The following is a 23,269-nucleotide window of genomic DNA, read 5'->3' as shown; positions in this document are numbered from 1 at the left end:
CAAAGTTTTTGTTCAGTGGAGTTTTCTATTAGTGCTGGCTTGACAGAGGATGGTCTTGGTTTTGTAGTGTTCTATAATGTTGATATTAGGCCAGTTTGACGTGTTAAGTTTTTGATTTCTTTGGACCTAAAGAATTTTGGAGCCACTCTCTAAATTTAAATACTAATAAAATCAAATACCTAGAAGCAAAACCTCTCCTCTGCAAAAATGTAATGTGCTCTTCTAGGTATCTTAATGCCAAGACAGGTCAGTGATATTTAATTGGTCCTTCCTAAAGCAGTGAAATTATTTTACGCACAACTGAATGATTCTCAAAGGTATGGAACTTCTTCCTGCTTCTGCAAAGGAAATATTGACATGCTGATCCGTAAACCATACTCTTTCCCCACTAACTACAAGCGGCGGTAAGCACAACACAAAGAGGAAAAATGGCTCTTGCAAAGAGCCCAAAGTGATTGTGATACTGAATTACCAGTAAAAACCATATTCTGCTGCAGTTTGGGCTCATTATTCAAGCTCAAGTGAGAGCCTATTTAGTATGGCTGTGGTGTGCATTTAAGGTGAGGGAGGTCTTTGCATAGTGATCTAAGTCTGTCATTTAATTTTCTCAACCAATTTTCAGTAGCGTATAGATCTGTCTAGCTTAATCATACAAAGATGGTCCTGTTCAAGCTCTTGGGTATTAACATATGTAAAGGAACTTGAGTTCATGTCACCTGTAAGTAATGTTGGCCACACCACCCTGTTATGGTGGTGGGGCCTTTCAGCACTATAATTAAAAAAAAAAAAAAAAAATCGGGGAATCTGGTTACAACAGTTTGTACTCAGGATGGATTTAAGATTGTAACAAAATTGGGCAACTAGAGTACAGCTTGGGGTACAACTGTAGGACTAGTAGGATCATGTGATCACAGGTACAAAGATAGTGAAAGTGATTAAATGGAAGGATATTTTTATTTATTGAACACTAATTTAACTTAAATGCTTTACAAATAATTGGGAATGTGTCTGTCAACATTCCTGAATCATCAGTTAAGGAGAGCACAACTTCACAATTTGGGACCTCCAACAAAGTTAGGCTAAACTTCCATGTTTTGTTTCCAAGGGTGGATGGGTGTGGGGTGTGTATAAAGAGGGAAGGTGGTGCAACCGGAAGAGTTTGAGACCTTTCTGGCCTTCATACAACATAAGGGCAAACTCTTTTTTTCCTTTAGAGGTCACCTTTCAATGCAGCAGCTGCATGCTGATTACTCCACATTGTTTAATCTAACTTTAATACGGTCTAAAATGCAGGTAAACTTTCAATTTAAAGTTTTGGTAACTATAACAGTGAAAATGTAGCTAATGAAGTTACAAACTTAATGAAATATTTGTAAAAAAGTGACTTTTTAGCCCATTCACAAATACAGCTACTTAGTGTTGTCTGAGTTAAGAGCGGCACCTTTTAGCATTTCATGTTAAATCACATCAGCCAAAAAGACTGCTTTGCAGTTCTGTCATAGTAACATGATCATGAATTTAGCATGGCAACCAGTCTGTGGCACTTTACATGGAACTGAAGAAAACAATGCCCCCAAACTTTAAGTAAAACTTAAATACCTTACCTTCTTTGCCACTAGCAAACAGGAAGCTTTCCCTGAAAAATGGGGTGGACCAATGCTATCAGGTGTGCATCTAAGGTTTTATTAAGTAGCATTTCACATATATTGATGTCTTAGGGCAGTGGTTCTCAACCTTTCCAGACTACAGTACTCCTTTCAGGAGTCTGATTTGTTTTGTGTACCCCCAAGTTTCATCTCACTTAAACTACTTGCTTACAAAATCAGACATAAAAATACAAAAGCATCACAGCACACTTACAGAAAAATTTCTTACTTTCTCACTTTCTGTGTATGAAATTTTAGCTTGTACTGACTTTGCTAGCTTGTACTGACTTTTATGTAGCCTGTTGTAAAACGAGGCAAATATCTAGATGAATTGATATACCCCGTGGAAAACTGCTGCATGCCCTAGGGGTATGTGTACCCCTGGTTGAGAACCACGGTCTTAGGGCTTGCCTATGTGGGAACATTTACTGGCATAACTATACTGTTGTAATTATCAGTATAACTTCCCATATGGACAGTTATTGCAGAATAAGAGTGCTTTTTTCCAATTTAGTTCGTTGCGAAGAGGAAAAAGGCTCTCTGGAGCAAGTGTGGTGACCAGAGTTACACTGATAACTAAGTTATGCCAATAAATTCCCCATATAGACCATTCCTGAGGAATCAACAGCATTTAAAGTGCTACTTAAAGCTGCACAGCCTGATAGCATTGGTCCTTACTAGTCTTCAGGGGAAGCTTCAGTTTTAAAGTTTCATTGCAGTCTTCTGCAGACTTCAGTTTTCTGGAGTCCAAGCTGAAATGGTAATATTATGGACCCATGGTAAGCTCAGTTACAGAAGAGAAACTGAGAAACTATTTTAGAATTACAGGATTCTTAAAGACAGAGCAAGGAAATATCTAATAGTATTTTAACTTAACTAGAGAAGCAGGCTTAACAGAATTCTTAAGTCCAAAACCCCATATACATCACTTCTTGAAAATGTGATAAACCCTTTGAACAAAATACCACAAGAAGCTGTAAAAGCATCTACTGTGGCATGCAGTCAAGAACACAAGCTTTTCTATGCTCTGTGATATGGGGCGTATGTGTATTACAGGTGTATTATAAGTTAAGGCTTCACTATACTTCCCATTATAAACTTTAACCACACAAGCTGAAATTTTCCATGATGAAAAGGAGTACTTGTGGCATCTTAGACTAACAAATTTATTTGAGCATAAGCTTTCGTGAGCTACAGCTCACTTCATCAGATTCGTTCAGTGGTTTGTTTATTCTCAAATTTTGTTAGTCTCTAAGGTGCCACAAGTACTCCTTTTTGCACATACAGACTAACATGGCTGCTACTCTGAAACCTGTCATTTCCATGATGGTTATCCATCTTGGATTTATTTAAAAAAAAAATCTGAAGTGGCTTCTTGGTTTTTGAGAGTAGGGGAAAAATGTTTGGCCCATATTAAACAACATTTTCAACCATTTTGTTGAGGAGCTCTAGCTTTGGAGCAGAAACTTGAAATCTGGCATAGGAGTTGCCCTGTGCAAATTTGACCAAGCTTCATCAAGTTACAAGATTGTGCAAACTTAGATTTTTCGGATACTCAGAATAGCTAGTTCAGTAGTAACAATTCTCCAAATATTCTGTCTGCACTGAGTAGGGTTATGCATTTGACAAGTCAGATACTGTCAAATGTCAAAAATGGTGTAGTAATTTAAAGCACTAATTTATTAAAATAGTAATAAGAGTAAGAGTTATGGTTCCAGTAAGCTTTGCCTTAGATACTTAGGCCTAATTCCAAAAAACAAGTTGTTGTTTTAACTCAGAAAAATGGGATAGGGAAGTGAAGTTCTAAAAAAAAAACTACCTTTTAGCAATGTTAGGTTAGCACTTAAATGCTAAAGTTTTTTCAAACTAAACAGTTACAAAAGATGTATGAAATTAAACAAATGCATATCAACTGAGACATTTTTAAATGCAGTTATGATAGGTAGGTAGCCTACCAAATTTTCAAGGAGCTAATGGCTATGCATCTATTCTTTTTGTTGAGGGATGAAGTTTAATGACTGAACTCTTCTCCCTCCCCCCACTCTGAGTTAATTTCTGTATGTTTGTCAAGTCAGTTTAGATTGTAAGCTCTTTGGGGCAGGGACCATGTCTGTTTAATGGGCTTTGTAAACTGCCATGTACAGTAGAACCTCAGAGTTACAAACACCTTGGGAATGGAGGTTCGTAACTCTGAACAAACCACTATGGTGGTTCTTTTAAAAGTTTACAACTGACCGTTGACTTAATACAGCTTTGTAATTTTACTATGAAGAAAAGTGTCTTTCCCTTTATTTTTTAGTAGTTTATGTTTAACACCATACTGAACCGTATTTGCTTTTTTTTCTCTGCTGCTGCCTGATTGTGTACTTCTGGTTCCAAATGCAGCATGTGGTTGACTGGTCAGTTTGTAACTCTTCTGTTCCTAACTGAGGTTCTACTGTACATTGATGGCCTAGTATACAAATAAGGAGTGTTTGTTGTAGAAGATTCTAGCCAATTAAGATGCTCAACTTTCAGTTAATTCATCTTGCTAGCAGGTGGCAACCAAAAAGGCAGGCTGCTACCTACATTAGGACTTCCTTGCAGGAGTATTTACTGATACCTGATTATGGTCAAATTGACCAGCTTGCCAGGCCTAGCACTGAGCATGAGTTATCCCCTCTCAACACCTGTGTGCTGTCCAAACTGCATGTGCCATCCCCATAGAGTGATTGAGCATTCCTAGGGCTGCAAGGGCTGAGCAGGACTTACCCTGCAATTGCTTTTTCTAGCTGTTGTGGGTCACTATGGCAATAAACACTGGAATTGAGAGAAGGGAAACGCTCCTGTCTTTCAATAGTCTTCCTGACATGCAGTCAGAGGAGGCGGCGGCGGTGGCAGCAGGTTGAGGAACAGGGTGGATAGAAGAAATGTGTGGGGGAGAAATTGTGGGGCAAGAGCTGCCCAGGAGGAGATGTGTGAGGGAGAGGATACAGATGAGTCTCTAACCACTAGGACATTCCCCCTTCAGAACCTGGTGAAACTGAACAAATTATTCTTGAGTATAAACACACCTTTGCTATCCAGCAAATAGTAGTGAAACCCACTTGTGAAGTGTCTCCATCCCCCTCTAGTGGCTAGACCACATGGAATAACTGGCAGTAGACTGCTATTTTCTATTAGCTAAAGTGGTAGAGGACTGTGCTCTGGATCTAAAGATCCCAAACCTGCTGATTCCACCGTTTGGGGATGGGTGATATGGTTCTACAAGACTGGATTTTTTTTTGTTAACCTTTTAAAAACTGTATCCAAGGAACTTGAGTGGTAAGTTTCCAAAGACAAGCACTCAAAAATTAGGATATGACAGTATTCTGGTACAAGAGTATGCGCAAGGCAACTTTGATTTTGGCATTTTCTAACTTGGAGTGGCTGACTTTGCAACCTTACAATTTAAGTAGATTTTGAATATTATATATAGCTTTATTACATAACATGTTATTCCAGAACATGAGGTGTTGTATCTTAAGCATTTTATTACAAGCCAAGAGATCAAAAGAGCCCAAAAGAAACATGCAATAATGTTTCCTTCAGTTACTAAAGACTAGTCCAGAACTTTTATAGCTGCGTCTTGAGTTTCTTCCCAGAGATTTTTAAATCCTCCTGTTTTTCTAATAGAGCTTTCTGCATAATGAAAGCCCCATGATGCTACATGTTCTGTCAATTGGTATATACCTGTGACTTTTGGTTAACCACAGCTGTGCTAGGCAGCTTCCAATTGCTTCTTATAACCAGGAGATTGCTAGCAGCTTCTCTTCCTCCTTGAATGCAGGGTACAACTATTTCCGTACTTCAGATACGGGGTAAAAACTTGCTCAGTAAGACCTCCTGGGAGACTAGCTTTTGCCTCCCTGCTGCCACACTGGCTAACTTATCTTCTGTGGCAGGTGGAAGAGATTAACTTTCTCTCAGCTTCTGGGAGAAGTTAAATTTAGAGGTGGGTGTAGCTAGCTAACCTATCCGAATCACCTTCTTTTCACAAAGAAAGAATCTCCAAAGAGGGAACTGGTCATCAAAGGCAAAACCTCCCCAGGCTTTTGGGAAAGGGGACAAAATTTGGGTCAGGGATCCCAAATAAGTGATAGTATGGCAAGAAATCGAATTCCTTGCTATACAATTTGAGAGCCTTCCTTCATGGACAAGAAGAGAAATTCCTCAAGCTGTGACCATGTCAAATAAGTGTTGCATTGTGTTCTGAACCTAGTGAGATTTTGATGTAGAACTCCAGGAACTGTCGAAAGCCATGTGTTAAAGTTTGCTTTCTTGCTTGCATTCATCTCATCATTTGTAGTTGACAGCTCCATTGTTTCACTAAAACAGAATTGGTAACGATTATGTAGAGAAAAGCCTTCGGCTAGCATTTCACAGGTTGTCCCAGGTTATCAGAACCTGGAATTTGATTCTCTGAAGAACAGAGCAGTGGGGGAATGGGTTCTTGGCAACTTGTGCAGCTGGGTTGGTGAGCTGCTGTACTCTGAACAGTTGGAGCTTTTCAGTGCTTTCATTAAGTCACAAATGCGTGGATCACTGTGGTCAAATCAGTCTGATGGGGTGGGATGCATCTTCTAGCCAGCTATAGGTGGCAGGTGGTGTTAGTAGCTGTAGTTAGTCTGATATCGAGAGCTAGTGAGGAGTTGAGTCCAAAATTGCATGTTGCCTTCATTGGAGGAAGTGAGCTCTCTATGGAGATTGTATATGTGGTGAGTTCTCCAAAGCACTTCCTTCTCCCCATCAGCATAACCTATTATCTCCCACTTCATTTTCAACCAGTTATTTATTCTGGGGCAGATAATACTCTGCTGGGAGATGGTGCTGGTTTTTATATTGGTAAGAACTAGGTGCCAGTGAATTGGTGACACATCCCATAGGGTCTCATGAATGTCCCAGTAGCTTCATGTTTAATAGGATAAGGGGGAGTATTTTGCATTGTGGAACTTCACACGTGAGGATCCTAGGTGTGGTGTAGTCATTTCTTCATGCTCTGAACCCAGAGGATCATGAAGAGTTGCAGATTTTTGTGCTCATTCATTCAATACTGGTACATCTCTTGAGGCAGGACAGAGATATTTGGTGACTCTCTGTATCAAATGAGAAATCCAGCAGTATGTCTGCCCATTGAAAGATGAAGTCATTCATTGGCACAATAAATACTGTTTGTCCTGTGTCCTGGATGAAACTTACTTGTCAATATTCTGGGTCCTTTTTACTTAACAAATTAGAAGTGACTGTTAGCACCTCTATTGGCTTGCTCACAAATGTGGTCACTGAGTAGCATGTGATAATTTCTTAAGCGTTCGCCATGTTTTTGCCTGGTTCAATTACACTTCCTCCTTCAAAGAAGGTGCTAATTACTTATGGTAGGGGTCCCAGATATTACTGACGGTTCCACTAGCCATGAAGAGTATGGAACTTGCAGGATTTCCTCATCCATGAATGGACCAGATTCTTGGATGGAGATACTCTTATGGTCTTATGTTGCAAAATTAGAATGAACTGAATGAGATCTGTGCCTTAAGATTTTTCTCTTGGGGGGGTGTGTTAATATTTTTGGATATTTAATCTAGTTAATATTGCCTCACATTACACACTTCACAAAACTTTCCAGGACAAATGGGAGTGGGAGGAGGGGTGTGAGCCAGACAAAAGCTTCAAAGTGAGTACTGCTGACTTGTAACCAATGACCTTCACACTTGTGGGTTTCCTTACTGTACCTATAATTGTGAAGTCTATTTGGTAATCTTAACATGCATTTGTGTCAATTTCTCGAAGGGTATGTTCACTCTATAAACAATCCATCATACAAACACAATTTAGTGCTAACTGTTCAGGTCAATGGTAAAATCAAACATTTTATACAGTAGTGTAAAAATGCATGGCTTTATGCTAAGCTTCCAGTCAGGGCAAGCAGTCTGATTTATCCTCTACTAGTAAACTAGAATTTGTTTTCAGTCCTTAACTAAGCAATAAATGCTGATTAAAACCATTCCACTAAGCACTGAATGATTTAATGTAATAGTCATCACTATTACTAGTTGCTTTCACATAAGAGAGCTTTAAACTAGGAATTTGGGGGAGATGGTTGGGAGATGTCCAGGTAATCTCCACGCTGGATTTTAACATTGAGAGGGAAGAAAACAAAGTAAGAAAGGATATAGCCGTGGGTAGGAGAATGGACAAAAGGACAAAGGGCAGTGTGGATACCAGTCTAATAGGTCATACTGGCTGTAGAATGTCAGTGCCTAATTGGGTAAAGAATGTGAGCGAGGCCAAACAGCAAAAATTAAGATGTTTGTACACCAATGCAAGGAGCCTAGGTAACAAAATGGAGGCATTAGAGCTACTGGTGCAGGAAGTGAAAATGGATATTATAGGGATAACAGAAACCTGGTGAAATAGTAGTCATGACTGGACTACAGGTATTGAAGGGTATGTGCTGTTTAGGAAAGACAGAAATAAAAGATGAAGGTGGTGGAGTAGCATTATATATCAGTGATGAGGTAGAATGTAAAGAAATAAGAAGCGATGGAATGGATAAGACAGTCTGTCTGGGCAAAAATCACATTGGGGAAGAAAACTACTAGAGCCTGACCTGGGATAGTGCTTGGGGTGTGCTATAGACCGCTGGGATCTAATTTGGATATGGATAGAGCCCTCTTTAATGTTTTTAATGAAGTAAATACTAATGGAAACTGCATGATGATGGGAGACTTTAACTTCCCAGATATAGACTGGAGGACAAGTGCTAGTAATAGGGCTCAGATTTTCCTAGATGCGATAGCTGATGGATTCCTTCAAGTAGTTGCTGAACCGACAAGAGGGGGATGCCATTTTAGATTTGGTTTTGGTGAGTAGTGAGGACCTCATAGAAGAAATGGTTGTAGGGGACAACCTTGGTTCAAGTGATCATGAGCTAATTCAGTTCAAACTAAATGGAAGGATAAATAAAAATCTGCGACTAGGGTTTTTGATTTCAAAAGGGCTGACCTTCAAAAATTAAGGAAATTAGGGAAGTGGTTTGGACTGAAGAATTTATGGATCTAAAGGCAGAGGCGGTCTGTAATTCAAGTCAAAGTTGCAGATGCTATCAGAAGCCTGCATCCCAAGAAAGGGGAAAAAATTCATAGGCAGGAGTTGTAGACCAAGCTGGATGAGCAAGCATCTCAGGGAGATGATTAAGAAAAAGCAGAAGGCATACAGGGAGTGGAAGATGGGAGGGATCAGCAAGGAAAGCTACCTTATTGAGGTCAGAACATGTAGGGATAAAGTGAGACAGGCTAAAAGTCAAGTAGAGTTGGACCTTGCAAAGGGAATTAAAACCAATAGTAAAAGGTTCTATAGCCATATAAATAAGAAGAAAACAAAGAAAGAAGAAGTGGGACCGCTAAACACTGAGGATGGAGTGGAGGTCAAGGATAATCTAGGCATGGCCCAATATCTAAACAGATACTTTGCTTCAATCTTTAAGGCTAATGAGGATCTTAGGGATAATGGTAGCATGACAAATGGGAATGAGGATATGAAGGCAGATATTACCATATATGAGGTAGAAGTGAAACTGGAACAGCTTAATGGGACTAAATCAGGAGGCCCAGATAATCTTCTTCCAAGAATATTAAAGGAATTTGCACATGAAACTGCGAGCCCATTAGCAAGAACTTTTAATGAATCTGTAAACTTAGGGGTTGTACCATATGACTGGAGAATTGCTAACATAGTTCCTATTTTTAAGAAAGGAGGGAAAAAACGTGATCTGGGTAACTACAGGCCTGTTGGACACCTATAGAATGAAAGGTCTTGGAAAAAATTTTGAAGGAGAAAGTTAAGGACATTGAGGTCAATGATAAATGGGACAAAATACAACATGGTTTTACAAAAGGTAGATTGTGCCAAACCAACCTGATCTCCTTCTTTGAGAAAGTAACAGATTTTTTTTTTTAGACAAAGGAAATGCAGTGGATCTAATTTACCTAGATTTCAGTAAGGCGTTTGATACAGTGCCACATGGGGAATTATTGGTTAAATTGAAAAAGATGGGAATCAATATGAAAATTGAAAGGTGGATAAGGAATTGGTTAAAAGGGAGACTACAGCGGGTCCTACTGAAAGGTGAACTGTCAGGCTGGAGGGAGGTTACCAGTGAAGTCCCTCAGGGATCGGTTTTGGGACCAATGTTGTTTAATCTTTTTATTACTGACCTTGGCACAAAAAGTGGGAGTGTGCTAATAAAGTTTGTGGATGATACAAAGCTGGGAGGTATTGCCAATTTAGAGAAGGACTGGGATATCATACAGGAGGATCTGGATGACCTTGTAAACTGGACTAAGAGTAATAGGATGAAATTTAATAGTGAAAAGTGTAAGGTCATGCATTTAGGGATTAATAACAAGCATTTTAGGTATAAGCTGGGGACGCATCAATTAGAAGTAACAGAGGAGGAGAAGGACCTTGGAGTATTGGTTGACCATAGGATGACTATGAGCCGTCAACGTGATATGGCTGTGAAAAAGGCTAATGTGGTCTTGGGATGCATCAACAAGGTATTTCCAGTAGAGATAAGGAGGTTTTAGTACCATTATACAAGGCACTGGTGAGACCTCACCTGGAATACTGTGTGCAGTTCTAGTCTCCCATGTTTAAGATGAATTCAAACTGGAACAGGTACAAAGAATGGCTACTAGGATGATCCGAGGAATGGAAAACTTGTCTTATGAGAGGAGACTCAAGGAGCTTGGCTTGTTTAGCCTAACTAAAAGAAGGTTGAGGGGAGATATGATTGCTCTCTATAAATATATCAGAGGGATAAATACCTGAGAGGGAGAGGAATTATTTAAGCTCAGTACCAATGTGGACACAAGAACAAATGGATATAAACTGGCCATCAGGAAGTTTAGACTTGAAATTAGACAAAGGTTTCTAACCATTAGAGGAGTGAAGTTCTGGAACAGCCTTCCAAGGGAAGCAGAGGGGGCAAAAGATATATCTGGCTTAAAGATTAAACCCGATAAATTTATGGAGGAGGTGGTATGAGGGGATAATAGGATTTTGGCAGTTTGATCTTTAACTATTCATGGTAAATAGGCCCAATGGCCTGTGATGGGATGTTAGATGGGGTGGGATCTGAGTTACTACAGAAAATTCTTTCCTGGGTATCTGGCTGGTGAATCTTGCCCACATGCTCAGGGTTCAGCTGATCGCCATATTTGGGGTCAGGAAGGAATTTTCCTCCAGGGCAGATTGGCAGAGGCCCTGGGGGTTTTTCACCTTCCTCTGCGACATGGGACATGGGTCACTTGCTGGAGGATTCTCTGCACCTCAAAGTCGTTAAACCATGATTTGAGGACTTCAATAGCTCAGACATAGGTGAGAGGTTTATTGCAGGAGGGGGTGGGTGAGATTCCTACATTGTGCAGGAGGTCAGACTAGATCATAATGGTCCCTTCTGACCTTAATGAGCCTGAGACTCCAATGAATGCTAGTTTGATCAGCATGAAGTTGTGTAATGTTCATGTTATGTGGAATATCAGCTGTGCTTAGCATTTAATCCTCTTGTAAGGTTTTAACGTTGCTCTTTGAGCATTGTTTAAGTGGATCCTACTCAAGGAAATATACATGCCCTCAGGTTACAAGCGCTAAACTTTCTGAATAGCGCCATGTATGTATGCACCCTGCCTATACACCCATACCAAAGGATATAAGGGGGAATCAGCCTTAATACATAAGCATTGAGCAGAATCTTGGTGATGACCATTGCTTAACTCGGTTTTTGTCTGCTAGGAAACTACTCTGGGCTTTCAGTTAAGTAAGTAACTTTGGGGGCCTTGTTTGGCTGTGTTCTTCAGTCTTTATGGTTGTCCACTTGTTGTTGTGGTTCTGCTTCCTTGTTTGGGGGATGGTGGAGACAGTCTTCAAGCTATGTCCCCCTGCATTAGCACATGCTGATGACATGAATACTCCTGGTGTTTGCTCTGCCTTGGAAATATACAATTCCAAATTCTACTCATGTGCCTGAGCTTCTCCAAATTCATATGTGGAGCATGAGCATAGCTCTCAAGAACAATTTGTGGGAGGTGGCAATGCAGGTCTTATTGCCTGCATGGAAGGCACTGATCTGGAACAGACCTTGATGTTGAGTCCAGCATCAGCAGTCAAACACTCTACAGCCAGAGAAGCCTTGATGTTGGGGGTCTCAAGGTCCTGTAAAGCAAGTTCCAGTACATAAGAATATTCTAGAGAATTCTCAGGTACAACTTTCCCATTCCCCAAATATTCTCTTAATGGTTTTAGAAGAGGTAAATGCTGCCATTGAGCACTATGTCAGCATCGCTGTAAAGTCTTCACAGCAACTTTGAGGTGCCTTCAAGTGATGCTGTTCTGACACCATTATTCTTTGGAACCAAGGGAGAAGGGGTAAAAAGTCATGAGTCTCCTGATTCTTTCCAACATAGTAACTGCTTCCACACTGAAAGCTTGGTGTTGGGGAGGAGGCAGGGTTGAGGGACTCATTTAGTGACCAGAATCTGATGCCTTGCTTTTGGATATAATCTTGATAGGCAGTTTTCACTGCTGGATGCGTCTACACCATCAGATTTGGTGATTCAAAATGTCTCTCGCATTTGTGGTGGTGATCCTTTTTATTGCCTTTCCATATGGCAATTTCTTCCTGTGCTGTCCTCAGGAGAGGGCACTCTTATTTGCCCTTTCCATACATCTTCTATTTAGTTCACAAAGATCAGATTGAAAGACCCAGAGGATTAGTCAACCTCACCCTTAATCATGATGGGGATCTGATTTTGAGAGAGATCCTAGAAAAAACATTATGCACCTGTATTTGGGTAAAGAGATGTGCCACTTACAGTATTTGTTAGCCCTTGGATTTCAAAATTGAGATACTGTGAGCTCCTTGACCTGATTGGCAATACAGGCTAAGCAGTTTGAGGTCCAGAAAAGCAAAAGATTCCCCAGTGTCACAGAAGAATTGCCTCCAGTTAAATCTTCATTTGAGCTTCTGTAAGGACTCATGCATCTCGGGTGTCCTTATAAAGGTTGTCCATTCTCTGAACAACTAGTAGCTGCATTTAGAAGAGCTGTTGCCATCTTCAGTTTCTGGAGGGTTGTCCCCAAACTTAGTCTTTCCATCTGATTTCAAGTTTCCATGAACTCTTAAAGGTGACTTGCTGAACTTTTGGAATTATCTGTATAATGAATGACAAAGATCTGACTTTTCATCATTCTTCAATTCAAGCAGTCTTTGAGAGACTTTCTTCAGCTAGATCCTGCATCCCAACTAGAGGTACCAGAGTACAACAGTCTGGTTGCTGACTAGTTCAGCAACTTGGACATATTCTTCTGTAGAAGTCCAGAAAATCGTGTTAGAAAGCAGAAAACTTTCTATTAAATTTCCTTTCATCTCAACAAGATAAAGGATATGCTTCGCTCCAGTTTTCCATTCGTTCCCTTTATTCTGGACTGCCTGCTTTGCTGCAGTCTATTCTCTTCCTGGGCTTGAGTGCACACCTGGCTTCAAATTTCTGTCTTCAGTCTCACTAGTACAGGAATCTTTGATCTCTCCTTGTTAGTGTTGAGACTTTCAAAAGGCATGTGTCTCATTTTCAGGAGTTGTCCCTGTCCTGGAACTTGCATGTAGTGCAAACCAAATCAGTGGCACCACTTATCTAAGATTTTTTTACATCAATTTTTTTTCAGTCTTCATTCCTATTAGACTGTCCAAGCTGGTGCATACTCCTTTTCCATTCTCCATGCTGATGCATCAGTGTGTTCTATAAAGATAAGATGCTGCTCTGACCTCAAAGCTCTTAGCAAAGCCTCTTTATATTAATCTAACCATACTGTCTTTCTCCCACACACCACTTGAGACCAGGGGAGGAGACTAGGCTGCAATATTAAAGTATAGAGAACATTTTGTAATGCATGAAATTTCCAAAGTCTTAGATTTGTAGCACTTGATGTGAGTTGGCTTTCTCCTAGACACTAAGTGGTGAAGACTGACTTCTTGCTTGAGACCAAGGGTATCACTAGGTTGCTTGAGCACATTGAGAAGCCCAGGAGGTAAAACTGTCTAGTGTGGGCTGGTACTCTTTCTGGGAGATTCTATCTTGTGCTTAAAGAAAAAGAAAACGTATGTGACTGTGGCTCTTGTGGTTGCAAAATCTTAAATGCAAATAAAGGCATTCCTGATAGAATAATGGTAAATTAACACACTGATGTCTGCATGAATCTACAGCCTTAAGACAAATATTGTGAATGACTCCATCTCCGTGTTAACTTTAGCATTAACTAATGAAAGCACAGAGGTACCCGGCTGTAGGAGCAGCTTGGTAATCTGCCACTGTTCCTTTCCAGCTCCTACCCCATCTGTTCTAAGGTAGCTTCAACAGTTTCAGTAAGACTTATTCCTGGGGGAATTATGTGCCACTGTGCAATGAATTTTCACAGAATTAAAGTTCTGTGCAGAATTAATTTTTCCCTGCAGAATTGGTGCCACAGAGCTGCTGGGCACCAGTGGGAACCGCTGGACCCAGCAGAGCCTGGCTCTCTGGCTTGCAAATACAGGACTCTGTCAGGGAGAGGGAGCTGGAGGGTTCTGGGCAGCTGTGGTTTCCAGCATGTCCTGAAGGAAGCAGGTGGCTTTATACAAGCTCAGGACCAACATCAGGCTGTTTCTCTCTTGCATGCTCTCGAGATCCCTGGGCTCTGGGGAGGGAGTGTGGATGTCTGAACCAGGGGATGCCTCACAGCTTAGGCTCTGGGGGTGGGAGGGGTGTGTCTGAGACCACAGGGGCATAGTTCCCACACGCACGCACATGTGCCCAAGTGGCATTTGTAACACGCCCAGACTGAGGCACCCAACAAAAAGCATAAGAGGAACTGGAACTGGGTTGTTGTAGGGGGTTTCTTTAATTCTTTACTCCTGGGGGGAATCTTTTTTTCTTTGTTTGTATTGGTACAGACATACTTGCTGACATTTATTTTGGAATAAATTACCAAAATAATTGAAACTGGTATGATTGTAGTATTCTGACAATTAAAATTCTGCATATTTTATAATAGTGTGCAGACTTCCTCCAGGAGTAAATACTGACCCTTGCTAGGACAGCATTTTAGCCATCTTCTTAAAACACACCTTTTCCCCAGAGAGGCAAATAGGCTACCTGGATTTATACTGATATATTTACACAGCATTACCCCTTGTAATTAGCTTGTAGAGCAGATACTTGAATAGGAGAGCAGTTCCACAATCATTGTTCAGTGGGTCTTCACACTCTCCTCCCTGGGTTAAAGACTACTTTGTAATCATCTTGTCTGGGAACCTCGCAGGTAATGCTCTTACATTTAATTAACATAACTGATTTTTGAAGACTCCCTATGTTTGTTCTATATCTCCTTCCCCATAGTCTTATAATAGATTATTGATTTAGTAGGAAGAAATTAGGGGTATAGAGTATGGATCCATATAGGCAACTCCATGAGCCATAGTAATCTCTATTACTAGTAGTTTTAGGTTTTAAACAGCTATGCTAACAAAAGTAGGTTGTAAAATATGTGGGGTGATCCTGTGGTCAGTATTCTGGCCTTCTATACAAGAGACTGAGTTCACTTCAGAGGCCCAGTAAGTAGTGGGTTTCCTTCCCTGCTGTGAGAGAGTCCAACTTAGTTCTACTATACCACCAATAACTGGACCATAGGAGATACTGCAGAGTATTATAGTGCTGTAACTGTCTCCACAAATTAGGACTTTTGTCTTTGACAAAGTATTAAAATAGAAGCCAGTTCTGTCTAAAAATCACTTGAGTGATAGTGGGGGAAAATGTCCACCATTGGTGGTAACACTGGTATGTATGTGAAATTAAAACAAGCTCTCTCCCAGCCGCCGCCCCCCTTTCCCCCCGAGAGTACAAAACACCCCATATCCCAGCCTTAGGTTGTTAAATTGTTCTGTTTAACTTTATTGCAATTGGATAGTAATCTGCATATTTTCTAGAATAATACATAATTAAGAACTCCTTACTGATTTATTTTTGTTCTGTAAAATGTCTCTGCACCCCTCCTCTCCCTGGGCCAATCTCCCAGTAAGGCCAAATGTGATCATCCAAACATCTAGCATTGCTAAACTGAGCAATATGTAGTGGATCTGAATTTTCAATAGAACATAATTTGGTTTTTTGCACTTATTGGCTTCATTTCTGCAAATAGCTCGCTTATAGTACATGTTTGTATTCCTTTCCATCCTTAAAGGAAAATGTATTTCCCAAGGAGAAAAGTGGTTACATAAGCTATCTTGTGCTAACTTCCAAGAAGCTTCATACTAAACTACTATAGATAGAATCTACTAGTCAGAGTGGAAATGACCGCAAATACAGGTAATCTTTTACTAACTCCAGATGCTCTTTCCATCAGAGTTCCATTTTCATGGTCCTCCTTACCATATTTGACTTTTATATAAAACTATCCAATGTAACCTTTAACTTCACTACATTCTTGGATAAATGGTAAAATAAGTATTTTAAACTGCAATGGCTGGCTAATGGTGAGAACTGCACAATGCTAAAATTCTATTGTGGCAACAGTTATACAAGAAAGCTCCTTGGGCGAGAAGCCATCTTTACCCTCTTTGTACACTGCGTAGCACAGTGGAGTCCCACTCTGACTTGGGGTCCTAGGCACTATACTAGTTTTATTAAAGGTCTGTTATACCTTTCTGCCCAAAATGTCCTTTCCAATTTTAATGCAAAATAGATGGCTAAACATGAAGACAAAACACATTTTAAATAGGTTTTTCCTAATTTACTAATAACGGATTAGTACATTTTGAAAACATTTTTATAATTAACTTGTTTTTGATTCTTGCTTTTTGTATTTCTCTAACTTGAACAACAAGTTCCAGTGAAGTTACATCATTAAATCATGCAAAGTAAATATTGTAAAAATTCCAGGGAAATATCTAGTTTAAACTTTATATTTTTGACAATTCTACTTATTTGGACTTTTTACAGAAGCCTCGTTATCAGCCGTCTAGAAAGGTGTCCCTCTAAATCAACTTGATATATTTCATTGTACAACAGTCAGGAAAGTTCTCACCAATATGATGTAAGAAAATGCCCTATTTAAACAAGTGCAGGGAGGTGAATATACGACTGAGGACCTTGACTCTTAACCTTCATTAATCTCAAGATTTTTAATAAGAGTTAGTACTTCACATGTAAATCTAGGTGCAGGTTATTTATTTTTGATTTACGTTTTTGAAAGCTGTAATCCATCTGGCATGAACAAGTACACTGTAGGAAAATGGTCAGTAGCCTTCAGACTCTCCAATCAGATTATTTTCAAATGACTACTTAAATGTGTGTATTTTGACCTTTCAGGTGCTGTTAGTGAGTAGTAGTCGGTACCCAGATCAGTGGATTGTACCAGGTGGAGGAATGGAGCCAGAGGAGGAACCAGGAGGTGCTGCAGTCCGAGAGGTGTATGAAGAGGTAAACCTAGATTTAACAATCCCACTCATATTCAGATAGGGATCCTTTTTCCTTTTTTAAAAGGAACTTCAGCGACTTTTCACAGTTTAATTTGCCAAAATTCAAATGATCCACAAACTCCGAAGAATTTATAGCTTATCCTATTTCATAGACTTAATTTGGATTCAAAATGAGATGAGTCATAAAATAAATGATCAGAATATGTTGCTCTGGAAATAGGTTATAGTCAATATTTAGATTAGATTGAAACCTGGATTTTGCAGATGTTATAGTAAATTCTTAAAGAATGTGACATGCAAAGAGTAAAAGGGGAGTTCCTTTTTTTTCCTGAAGAGTTGTAAAGAAGCCTGCAAGATGGTGGTGGGAAAAAACCCTTTCTGATTATTTTTACCTTGATTTCAGATTTTTCAGTCTTACCTGTAAGACGTTATGGACTACTAGAGGACTAGTAGGTCTCTTAAATCAAGTAACGAGACCTGAGTAGTTGGAAGGAAAGGGATTCTTAGTGTGTTCCTCAGTTTAAAATAATCTGACTCAAACTCCTGACAAAGTATTGAGAAAATATTTTAATAGTTAACCTCTGCCTCTTCATTTGAGGGCTAAGTTTCTATTTTAATACTACAAGAAAATCTAATGTTTTGGCATCATGTAATGTTTGTATACTTGTGTGAGAACACTATATAGGCAGTAGCTTAGTACCTAAAATTTTTGTAAAAGGTTCTGGCAGTGAATATTTTGTTGACGTGCACAGCTGCTAAAAACGTTGCACCACAACATTTCTTCAAGATCATATATAGTAAGTTAAACAATTTACAAGTGGCATGTGGTGAACACCAATCGTGGTAATTCTTAAAGAAGAGACTTGATATTTCAGCGGTAAAAATAGTGCTTCTGGCCATTATCCATCAATAAAGCAAGACGGGAACAACCCACATTTTTCTTCTAAAGACAGGTTTAGATGTCTAAGTTTTGATGAACAAACAGTTCCTTTCAGTAGCTTGACACTTAAAGCAAATGAGGATTTTCTTTAAGTAAACTGCTACTCAAGTTTTAAATATTGTTCTTAGGCAAACTAGTTAAAAATACTAACTAAACACAGTTACAGGCTTCATCTGTATCTTTAGTCTGCAGAAATACTTCAAGAATATCATACTTAATTTTTGATAGCTACTTCACAACTACATTTGCATTGCTAGTTTCTAGCTAAAATAAAATACATCAATGATCAACTGCAGTAAAGTGAAATGTGTATAATTAAACTTAAAGTGAAAGTGTCATGAACTAATAAATGTCACGACTGGAATATTGGTATAGAGGGTTATAACTTCAGGAAGGACAGTCAGGTTAAAAAGAAGGTATTGCGTTGTACATAAAAAAATATGCATTTGTTCTGACCTCCAGAAGGAGGTGACCAGTGAAGTCCCTGGTTGACCATGAAAGGGAAAAATACAGGGATGACGTCCTGGTAAGGGATTTCTGTAGATCCTCAAATCAGGAGGAAATGGAGGAGAGATTTCTAGAACAAATAACGTATCCAAAACACAAGGTAATATATCTTACTGAGGAGGAAGGGGGGCAGTTCACAATTCTAAACTGTTCCAAGCTCTCTGTAGACTCACCAAAACATCTCTCCATTGGCTAAACTAGTTTGTTTTTATGCTTTCAACTATGGTAGCTAGCTTTATTTTAAATGAATACTGAGATTCTAGAGAACAAGTTTGAGAGGTACTGGTAACTGTATTGCTGCATATTCATTTTCCTAACCCTTGCTGCGTGTATCTCGTGAACAGAAGTAGAAACTAGCTGGCTTCTTTAGTAAGCTTTCTGCCTGTGTGAAAGACTGCAGTCTGCACTGGCATTCTTTCAACCTTTTATTTAAAATCATAAAAGCCACAGATTTAAAATATTTAGGTATTGTAAGCAAATGTTTAATCTGGGCTTCAATTAAATTAATTTACATTTTAAATCGCACTCTTATTCCAGGTTTAATTATTGCTTTTTTATAGCGTAAAACTAGCTTTAAAGGATGGCTTCATCTGCTGATAAAAGCAAGTAACAATCTTTAAGATCCCTTGACACCTTGAGTTTTCTATTGTAGTTTGCGTTTAAAGGAAAGAAACTTTGTATGTCCTTGTACAGATATCTATATAATGAGGCATCTGAGTATACTTAAAAAGGAATGCAAAACCTCTTAAACAGCACTTTAAAAAAAATCTGGGTTAAGGAAGAGGCCTTGGCAAGCCACTCCAGTAATTAAGGGTTTCACTTAAAGGATGAAGCCCTTGATTAATAAAGTATGGAGGATGGAAATAAAACAGGCTGTGATTGCAAAAGGGAAGGGTCTCCAAAAGTAGTGAAGGATTGGCCAGCTGAAAGGACCAGGCCCTGTCTCTCAGCAAACTTAAATAAGAGTACCTGAAACAAAGTGAGTCTTGGCATTGTAGAAGATTGAATATAAGGATAGAGATCTATAATTATATTAACCTCTATTAGCTGTAAGCACCTGACTCCTCCCCATCGTCTCCTTCCCCCCCTCCCCCCCACACATGACCTTCTGCAGAAATTTAACATATTGGTAGTCCCATGTCTGAGAGAACTTTCATAGGGGGATTAATTTAGACTAGGAAACTCACTCCAGCAATTCTTAAATACATGGAAAATAATGAAACACAAGTGGTGGAGGGATACATAAGTGCCTACAAAAACTTTTCCTAAAAAGTGTTCTGCAGTATGTATGATATCTACTGACTGCAATTCTTCATTATTTGCAGCAGTTGTGTTCCCTGCAGGAGAAACTCATTGGATTTTACTTTATATGAGCATGCAAAAAAATGCAAGAATAGTGTCATGTCAAAGTAATTTACTGCTTGGTTATTCAGTGTCTTTGGAATATAAATCTGGCAAAGCTTGGATGTCATCTTAATTTCAGCTCACAAAATCAAACTTTTGTAACTGTGTTATAAAATATACAGGAGTTCGCTTCACTAAACTAGATAACTACAGCATGTGTTTTGCTCCACCTAGAGGAAGCAGGAGGTAAGACGGTTAGCATTGTTGCCTGACACTGCAATATATGTATAAATCAGCTGATGGCTTATGACTCCTAGGCCTGAAAGATTACAGGCTAAAACTGAATTTATCTTCCAATTTAGATGCATGTTAAAAGCTACCAATATTTGGGAATGCATAAAATCTGATAAAGCAATGTCTTTCCTGCATCAGGTATTTCAAAGCCATGACTTGACAGTCCTATCCTGCATAGGAGTAACAAGCTAACACTATTTGACTCCCAAAACCTGAATAAAGGCTCTAACTTGCTATTGCAACTGTGAAACAAAATTCTTTTCACATGCAGGAATAACTATTTTTTAAATAGTTTACAGCACAGCTGTTTTTTTACAACCAAGACTTTGCCACCAATATGCATATGGTGGCAAAAAGAAAACTATATATTGGGCAGCAGTAAAGTGGCTGAAGGGTTGTGATTCAACTGATGGATTAGAGTAGGAGTTCACACTCCAGAAGTGTAGTTCTTACCTTGCCTCCTAGGACAAAGCATAAACTACTTTGAGCCTCCCTAACATTTAAATCTTACCTTCATATGCTTAAAACAAAGTGTGGGGGGTGGCAATTTAAGGCAAAGGTCATGTAAACAAAATCAAGTTCTCATATTCCAGGGCATGAAAATGTGTTTATTTTCATACTTCAAGCAATGCTGTGACTTGGACAAGCAAAGAACTATTTATTCTACAAGGAAAACCTCAAACAATTCATCTTAATTCTCACCTTTTCTGTTGTAACTAGTAGACAGCTTCCAACAAAAACTACACTTCTCTTTAGGCAAACTAGAAGAGCCCTGGAGATGGACTATAACAAAAAAAAAAAATCAGGTGGTTTGACTGCTTATCCTACTTAATCCAGTCCTGGTTAGTTGCTCAAATAGAAGCTCTCTTAAGAGTGGGTTTTACTAGAACCTTCTAGTGTATATTCCTGGCCTTTCCTCAAAATTAGAACGAGGAAATGCTCTTTAATTCAGTTCTTCAAAGAAGCTACCTATAGCTACTTAACACAACCTATTAAACCACTATTTGCATAGTAGCTTGACACTTGTTGTTCAGTGGAAATCAAGAAATCAAATAGAATGCCACCTAATGTTTATCTTGAGAGAAACCTGTTCACTTATCTTCAGGAGCATATTGTCCATTTAGGATTTAATAGAAGCTTACCCAATAAGCATAAAGGTATTCAATATTGATCAGTCCAACTTGTAGTATTGCTTATGCAGAACATCCTTAACTGAAGCCTGGTGCTGGATGCCAGTGATATACTACAAAGTATCACTGACTGAGCCCTTTAGATGAATCATTTCCCCTTTCTCTTAATGTTGAAGAGTTGCCATAAAATTGTCCTAAGTAACATGTCAACAGCTTTTGTGCTGACATGCTTGTTCCCAGCTCTGATTTATCTTGGTTGATCCAGAAAAGAAAGCCAAAATGAATTAATGAGTTTGAGTTGGGTATCAGTCTGTTGGCTCACTAACTAGTTGACTGGTCTCAGTTTCTTCAGCAGTTGATGCATATAGATCAGGTAACCTTGTCAGGAGGGAATTTATGATCTTTCATAGCAGAGATGCTCAAGCCTTCTCTACTCAAGGTTTGCTGGCATAGTTATGTCTGGGGGGGAGAGGGAGGGGGTGTATCAAACCCCTAATGAAAGTCCTAGTATAAAAGCAGCATATCAGCAAAAAGGTCATTTGGCTGAGTCTATTTTATTTAGGGGAAGGTGAACTGGTGTAAGTGACACCAGCAAACCCTTCCTACTGTAGACAAGGCTTTAAGCTTATTTGAAAATCCCAGCCTGAAGTCTCCTCTTCTGAAGCATCTTATAATTTAGTAAGTGTCTGAGTATTTGGAAAGAGCCTTTTGAATAAGGTTTTGTAACCTATATTGGACTCCTTTCGGTTTTACATGAAATCCTGAAATTCATACTAAAATATACTTCTAAGCTGTTTTTCATTAAATAGTTCTCTAGGATTCTTGTATAGCTTGGATTTGGGAATAACTGAATGAACAAACCACGATCTTGCAAGTAAAATTATAGATTTGAACAGCTCACGTATTAGCTAAAGGAACACTTAAATACTTGGTGTTGCTCACCGTTCATACTGAAATATCAAGGAGATCATGACAAACACTGCTTTTAGTCATGAAATATTTGATATGAACTAAAATTTAAAAAAAGTAGAGGCACAAATTAATGACTAAATATTTATGCATGAAAAAGTTCAAGTGATTGTCCACACAGACTACACTGTGGTTGTGCATGCACCCTCATACGTGCAAAATCAGATTTTGAATAGTGTCCATTGGGACCATGCAGGAGCTTTTGCAGCCACCGTAGCTGACAGTATAGTTAGACCTTTTTGTTATCTATGAACTGTTAATTATTAGAATAAGTTAGTTTAGACCCATTTGTAAAGTTTTTATTGTAGTTAGTGAGGTTCAAGGTATGGAGGTGGTAAGAAAATCCATCTATCTTCTGTGCAAGGGCTCGACTCCCTGCACATAGGTATAAATGGGCAAAAGCAAGTCTACAGGATTTAAAATAGGCACTGCTGTATTGCGAGGTGCATAACAATGACACACTTGAGGTGCCTCATGCTTGAGAGGGGGACATGTGCTGAGCACTGTTCAGTGTGCAGAACTTCAGAGCACACCCTGAGGGCAAGAAAAGTCAGATGGAAACTTAAACGTTCACGCAAGCATCTGATTCCAGTAAGCAACTGAAGAGGCCACCTTCCTATCTCTCTCATTTGTCCAGTGAGTCATGTCACCCCAAATTTGAGGCACATTCAGAAACCTTGCTCCTATGCTCTGATTTTCCCCAGGAGACGGGAGGTAAAGAGCACCCCTCCAAGGATCAGGGAAGGGACCTAGTTTTCGCTTCTCAGCCAGAAGACGCAGCCCCTCCTAAAGCTCCCATGTGTCAGGGCTTCAAGGCTGAGTCTTGCCTAAGCTCCAAGGCAAAATTTGTACAAAAGATGGTAGCTTTCCACAACAAGCACCACACTGCTACTGGTACCATTCAGGTGGCTGA

At 39.3% G+C, this 23,269-nt stretch overlaps 1 protein-coding gene across 6 annotated transcripts in view; it reads left to right on the top strand.

Annotated features, from left to right (window-relative positions):
* The window catches only part of NUDT4 (nudix hydrolase 4), a 53,482-nt gene that overhangs the window by 4,255 nt on the left and 25,958 nt on the right, over positions 1-23,269 (top strand). For all 6 annotated transcript variants that reach the window (XM_073327555.1, XM_073327553.1, XM_073327557.1 and 3 more), the window contains exon 2: positions 17,063-17,173. In XM_073327555.1, the coding sequence (XP_073183656.1) occupies positions 17,063-17,173 (111 nt within the window). The remainder of the gene's footprint in view (positions 1-17,062; positions 17,174-23,269) is intronic.

This window comes from Lepidochelys kempii, chromosome 1 (assembly GCF_965140265.1).
Source record: "Lepidochelys kempii isolate rLepKem1 chromosome 1, rLepKem1.hap2, whole genome shotgun sequence".
NCBI lineage: Eukaryota > Metazoa > Chordata > Testudines > Cheloniidae > Lepidochelys > Lepidochelys kempii.
This window is presented reverse-complemented; position numbering and strand designations above follow the sequence as displayed.